At 48.3% G+C, this 7,073-nt stretch overlaps 1 protein-coding gene across 1 annotated transcript in view; it reads left to right on the top strand.

Annotated features, from left to right (window-relative positions):
- LOC107116405 (C-type mannose receptor 2-like) overlaps nucleotides 1-7,073 on the top strand; it is a gene marked incomplete at its 5' end in the record, with an annotated part of 44,025 nt that overhangs the window by 34,983 nt on the left and 1,969 nt on the right. The window contains 1 exon segment of the mRNA XM_015418302.1: nucleotides 4,395-4,612. Within this exon segment, the coding sequence (XP_015273788.1) occupies nucleotides 4,395-4,612 (218 nt within the window).

Raw genomic sequence — 7,073 nt, 5'->3', positions numbered from 1 at the left:
TAACATACTTATAATGCTGCAAAAAAGAAATATGACATTTCTTATAGATAAAAAGTTAAATAGATTGATTGCAGGATACAAGTGGAGAATATATAATACAAGAACGTGTGAAGCAGAAGAAATGTATTAAAATGTTGAAAGAAAACAGAGCTATTGCTAACCATTCAAGTCAGTTTTATTATTTATTTATTTTTTAAAGGATCCTGCTGTTCCATACACTTGAGGTGGCCAGCAATCAGTTCATTAAAAATACCACTGCCTTAAAACAGAATTTTAAAAAGGCAAAACCACAGCCAGTTTCTATCAGTCTACAAACTGCTAAGACAGGATTGTTGGTCAACAAAAGGAAGGATTGCTTGTGCTTCCTGCTGCCTCCGGGTGGGTAGTGAAGAAGGTGCCCTCCGGTCTTCTTCTGGAAGCCCATTCCGGAGCGTGAGGGCCGTGTGCCCAACTGTGGTGTCTGGCTGCAAAAGTTTCCATGGTGGGAGCAGATCGGCGTACTAGAAGCAGCTGTTGCGAGGACCTCACAGGGCGTGTGGTTCTGTTCAGGGGAATGCAGTACTTCAAATACAAGGGTCCCAGTTTGTGAAGGGCTTTGTGGGCAATCATCAGCACCTTACATCGACCCTACAAGCTAGTAGGAAGTCAGAGATGTTGTTTCCAGATGGGCATAGTGTGCCGATGGTGGCTCATGGTGCTTCATAAATGGGCTGCAGCATTTTTCACTGATTGAAGGTCAAAAGAAGACGGGGATGGCAAAGGATGAGATGGTCAGACAGTGTCATAGATGCAACGAACATGAAGTTGAGCAAACTTCAGAGGACGGCGGAAGACCGGAAGGCCTGGTGTGACCTGGTCCATGGGGTTGTGAAGAGTCGGACTCGACTGTGCGACTGAACAACAACAACAAATTTTTCACTCATTGACATTTCCACATTACTTTCAGAGCAGCTCCAGATAGAGCACGTTATAGTAATCAATGAAAGTGCCCTGACAGCCTGTAGAATCGGGTGGGTTGTCAGGTTGGTCTGAGGAAGTGGAACAAAGTTCGAGTCCCGAGCGGCACCTTTAAGACCAACCAGGTTTTATTCTGGGTAGCAGCTTTTGTGTGCACTCTGTTGGTCTTAGAGGTGCCGCTGGACTCAGACTTTGTTCTGTCGCTTGAGATTTCAGTGTATCTGAAGAAGTGGGTGTGTACACAAAAGCTTATCCCCCAAATAAAACTTGGTCGGTCTTAAAAGTACCCCTGGACTCAAACTTTCTTCTGCTGCTTGAGGCCAACATGGCGACCCACCAGAGCCTATCTTCATGACCAACGTCATCCATGCCTTGCACGGATTTAACTCCAGGCTGATAGAGTCAGCTGGGCAGCCGTGTTGGATGTGTTCTGGGGATAAGCTTTTGTGTGCATGAACACTTCTTCAGATACAATGAAGTGGAAGTTACCAGTCCATGCATATAGGTAGAGGGCAATGCTCCCTCTAAGCTGTGGAGTCTTGTGAGCAAAAATTCCACTTAGTGAGCTACTGGCAATAAAGTTGTGAGCTACTGCATAAATTAGTTTCCTCTGGAGCCATCCTTCCTGAGCGAAGACAAAAATGTGTGAGTTGGAGGCTAAAAACTGTGAGCTAGCTCACAGTAACTCAGCTTAGAGGGAACACTTAGTAGAGGGTGAGCAGCAAATTATCACACAGCGACTGGAAACTCAGATGACAAGATAAGTGTCTTCTTGAGATTCTTGAAGTGGAGGCAGAAACTCAAGAGTGTATTTCTTTTATTTCCCTTTTAAGTGAGGGCTTTGGTTGTATTACGCCTCCCTTTTATGTGGACAGTGTAGGTTCAGCCTCTGGTGGCCCCCCGAGATTTTTCCTTCCTCAGGGAGAGGCCTCCACTCCAAGGAGTCAGGACGAAGCTGAGAGGGACGGTTGGCCTCAGTGGGTTCCTGACAGCTCCACGTGCCCATGCCTCCCTGGCACATTTTCTAAGCAACTGTTGACTCTTGCAGAAGGGCATGGCGAGCTGCAAAATGCTGAAAATCCATAAGCTGGATATAAGATGTAATACTCCTTCCATGGAATGGAACAACTGCTGAGATACATCAAAAGATAAATTAGGCTTGAAATGTTATCTTAGCTTGAGAACCTGGCCAGGAGAAAGAAAGTTGCCTCATATTGCCTGATATATTATGCTTGCTGTTGTTGTTGGCCATTCAGTTGTGTCGGACTCTTGGCGACCCTACGGGCCAGCTCTCTCCACGTTTTATATTATGCTTATGGAATCCTAACAACAGTGTTAGTGACAAGGTTGAAACAAACCTTATATAAATACAGTCATGTTAATCAAACTAGATTTATTCCAGCTCAGAAACTCACATCAAACATTTTGCAGACCTTAAGCATTATAGACAGAGTCTTTGGACAGAACTTCTTTGGTCTTCTTAAATGCTGGAAAGATGTTTGACAGAGTACAATTGCAGCTTCTTACAGCACGTTTTACGGGCCTTACAGTGCCATCCTGAACAGAGTTACTTCCTTTTTAGTCCATCGTAGTGACTGGGATGTAACTCGATGTCTTTAGGTTGCACTGCTAATTTAGGAGAAACACTGCGGAGGTGGGTTGACACCGCCCTGAAGCCAGAGGACAGGAGCTCAGTAAAGGGCCTAACAACATGTTATGTTTTATTCTTGTCCACTGTTCAGGTTTTTAGTCAGACATTACCTGTGAGTTCCCCACTGGATCAGGATTGTGCCACAGAGGGGGAGAAGGGACTTCTCACTCCCCACCCAATATTTTCCCAAACTGAAATGGCCCTGAGGGGGCACAATTCGCCCTGCCGGGGATGGGCTGCACAAACGGCTGATGACTATGTGTGCAGCCCCCATGGAGCAAATTGGATGTTTTGTGTCAGGTAAAGGATGGCGGAGGGGAGCAAAAGCCCCTTCTTTCTGTGTGTACTCTTCCCAGTCCAAATCAGGGCCCTCATGGGCTTAGAACGGAGTTCTCAGGAGGGGACTTGCAGCAGCCGTTGAACTAAAAGTCTCAGTGGAAAACAAGGACAAAATGCAATGCCTCCTTCCAGCCAAAGTCTGTACTGGCTAGAGGTTCAAGGCTGCCTCTTTACAGTGAAGGGGTTCTCTGTTCTCTGTGAGACGGAAGCATAAAGGGAGTAAGAATAACAAAACCAGCTGCTCGAGTTAAGTTTGCACGCTGTTTTAAATACAGACAACTTTAATGGAGTCAAATGGTTTACAAGATCATGGGAGGAGAAAAGGACTCCTGTTTTGAGCACGGCCACCTCATGTGACAGGGCACAGTTGCGAGTGCCTTGCTGGAGGAGAGGGCAAGGACAGTGCTGAGGGATGGCTGCGGTAGTGCCTGTGGTCCAGCGTCCCATTTCCTGCAGTGGCCACCCAAATGTCTCCTAGAAGCCCATGGAAAAGGCATGAACTGACTCCTTGGCTGGCCTTTGCTTCCATGGTGGGAGGGCAGTGTGGGTTTCCTTGACTTAGGGAAGTTCCCTCATATAGAACGGTGAACTTTCAGGATCTCTTGTGACTAGAGGTGTAAAATTTCTGGAAAATTTTGAAGCTCGGAAAAAACCCCGTTTTCCCCCCAGTTTTTTTCTGGAAAAAAACAGAAATTTTTGGGAAAATTGGAAAAAATGCTGCATGAGCACTTCTTTTTTCTTTTCCAGATTGAAAGTTGTTCTGTTACTTTAGGAACATAAAATATGACTATGGACATTTTTACTTGGCATGGAATTATCACAACTAGCCTGTTAAAAATATAGTGTATCCACACAATTATTACAAACAGAATACCCACCCACATGCAAAAACAAAACTGAAACCTTTTTCTTTTCTCATAACAATAGCACCTCCTAAAGGAAGAAATGTATCTTGTTCTTGCATTGGAGAGTTCAGTTTGTAACCTAGGACTTGCTTGTCCTCAGTGCACAAAAATTAGATCAATCTTATACCATATATATATATATATATAAGAAATGATTTGGAAAATATTTGAACACCTTGTCTTAAAATATTTTATTCATCATGTTAAAATAAAACGTTCCATAATCAATTTTTTTTCTTTTATTTTCTTTTTTCAATTTTTCCATTTTTCGGAAAAAAAAACAAAAAGGCTTCCGGGCCTTCACATCTCTAGTTCTGGCACAGTTTTTTCAATTTTTCCAGTTTTTCGGAAAAAAACAAAAAAGGCTTCAGGGAAAAAAACGGAAAAAAACTGGTTTTTTTCTGAATTTTTCCGTTTTTTGGGGGGGCCTTCACGTCGCTACTGACTGAGACAAATGTGTTTGATGGCTTTGCAAAGTTTTTCTTTTGGCTTAAACTCTGTCTCTGGTATATTCCCCCCCCCCCTTCCCATGAGCTTTCCAGATTATAGTAAAGGGGGCTGCATTGCCTTGGCTACGGGGAGCGCCATGGGCCTGTGGGAAGTGAAGAACTGCACCACTTTCCGGGCCAAATACATCTGCAGGCAGAACCTGGGGACTCCGGTGAACCCTGAGCTTCCTGTGCCCCGCCCCACCCCCAGCCTGACAGGCACCTGCCCTCCAGGGTGGAGCACCAGCCCCAAGATGCGGCATTGCTACAAGGTGAGTGCAGAGCGAGGGAAGGCGGCCAGCCAAGGGAAGGTCTTGGGGCAAAATGCATCCCTTTGCATTTGTTTTGCATTTACATTTCGATGGTGTACTGATCCTGAGTGTGTGCATCGTGTGTATGGCATTATAGTATCAGGACCTTGAGTCTATCCCAGGAATATAATGAGTCTGTTTAAATCTTTCTACACTTTGGGAGTTTAGAGTGTACCCTGGGTCCGACTTACCTGAGGGACCGCATTTCCCCATACATTCCCCAAAGAGCACTTCAGTCGGGGTCACAACACCGGCTGGTGACCCCGGGCCCTAAGGAGGCCAAGCTTGTGGCAACAAGGGCCAGGTCTTTCTCAGTGGCGGCTCCTACCTGGTGGAATGAGCTCCCGGAGGAGATCAGGGCCCTGCGGGACCTTGTGCAGTTCCGCAGGGCCTGCGAGACGGAGCTCTTCCGCCAGGCTTATGAGTAGGAGCCGCCACAACCACTTACACCACCGCTCTTTGTAGAGAGAGACCACTGGGGGGGTGGGGGGTAACATCTTTCCATCACCCCAGCCTTCCCCCCCCTGTTGCGCAAGATATTAGGAGTTTATATGTGCATCCGCAGAACTGATTTTAAGTTGTTTTAACTCTGTATTCTGTATCATGTAATTTGTATACTGAACGCACTTGGTGCCTTATGTGAGCCGCCCTGAGCACGTTCGTGGGGAGGGCGGGGTATAAATGTCATAAATAAATAAATAACACCCGTAAACGGATACGTCACACTCCTCCCCACCCAACTGGTTTGCCTTGTGCCTCTTGCAGGCTTGCCATTCCCCTGCAGGGGGCAGGGGGTTGCCAGCTTTCGGGGGGGCCCGATCCACCGGCCCGGATCTGGCCAGTGGGGGGAACCCCGCTCCCAAAGTGCCGCGTTCGCACCAATATGCCCAGTGCCGGGTGACGGTCACCCGGAGGTGACGTCATCGCGCAGGGCACATTGTGGGCGGACGCTCTGTCATTTGAGGAAAAACTATGGCTTTTCCTCGAATGATAGAGGCCCCCCCCCCACAACGTGCCCTGCGCGATGCCGTCACTTCTAGAAGATGTCATCACGGTGTGCACACAAAGCGCGCGTGCTGAAGAACTCCTGGATGAGGAGAAGGACCACCGCCCCCCGCCGGCGGAACCCTGGCATCTTGTGAGGCTTGGGGAGTCTCAAGGCCAGGACTCGTGGTGCCCAGGGTGCTTTCCCTCTGCACCACCACAGCCACTGGCAGCCACGGCCCTGAAGGGAGCCACAGAGCCCATCCACAAGCAGCCATCCTGGGGACTGAAGTCTGGGCAAGGCCATATGACGGTGGGCCTAACGATGTCTTATGGTTTCCTCAAGTCCTTCTCCGTCCTGGGGATCAGATGCGGATTATGGGTACTGTACTTGGTGCGCCTCGGTGTTTAGTCATGCCGGCCACACGACCACAGAAATGTCTTCGGACAGCGCTGGCTCTTCGGCTTGGAAACAGAGATGAGCACCGCAACCCTAGAGTCGGACTCGACTGGCCTTCGAGCAAGGGAAACTTTACCTGTACTACTTGGAATGCAGCTCACAGGCACACAGGGGCTGATGCAGAATTAGCAGGGCTATTTTTGGGTAGGAACGCACAGGAACGGAGTTCCGGCTGGCTCTCAAGTTGCCCACACCAAGCAGGAACTCATTAGCATAATAGGCTACACCCAACAGCAGGAACTCATTAGGATTGGCTACATTAGGGGTGTGTGGCCTAACATGCAAAGGAGTTCCTGCTACGAAAAAAGGCCCTGGGTTTTGACAACAAACAAGGTAAACAGAATAAGAAGCAAAAGGTGGATGTGGCTGGATGACCACACTTCTGGTAACATGGGGGTGCGGCCTAATGTGCTAATGAGCTGTGCTGTCAGGGGTGTGGCCCAATATGCTAATGAATTTCTGCTGTTGGGTGTGGCCTATTATGCTAATGAGTTCCTGCTGGGCTTTTTCTACAAAAAAAGCCCTGAGAATTAGGATTGTCCTCTCTAGCTTGGAACATCCCCAAAGGGGTTTGGGTAGGTGCAGGGCTTAGGGAGGGGGCTCGGTGAGGGATGTGATGGCACTCCAGGAGGCCTCTGTCTCCTAGACTGTAGGAGAACACCCGGAGTCTGTCCTCCAAGCCTTGCGTTTCTTCCTGGGATCTGATCTCACTAGTCTGGAGTTCCGGTTATAGCTCTGGGAGAACTCCAGGCTCCTTGCTGAGGCTGGGGACCCTCTCCTGACCGGGGGGCCCTTCTGCCGGTGCCGCTGTCCTGACCTGAGACGACGAAGAGGGGGGAGAGGAGGAGGAGGAGGAGGAGGAGGAGATTTGCCCTCTGCTCAGTTGTCTTTTTCTGTGGCTTCCTGTGTGCTGTTTTTAAAAACACTGCGTTAAGTCGCTCGCTTAACAAAGCAGTCGGAGAGGGATTCAGCAAAGGT

The sequence above is a fragment of the Gekko japonicus genome, unplaced genomic scaffold, assembly GCF_001447785.1.
Source record: "Gekko japonicus isolate JY-2015 unplaced genomic scaffold, Gekko_japonicus_V1.1 scaffold5492, whole genome shotgun sequence".
Classification (NCBI taxonomy): domain Eukaryota; kingdom Metazoa; phylum Chordata; class Lepidosauria; order Squamata; family Gekkonidae; genus Gekko; species Gekko japonicus.
This window is presented reverse-complemented; position numbering and strand designations above follow the sequence as displayed.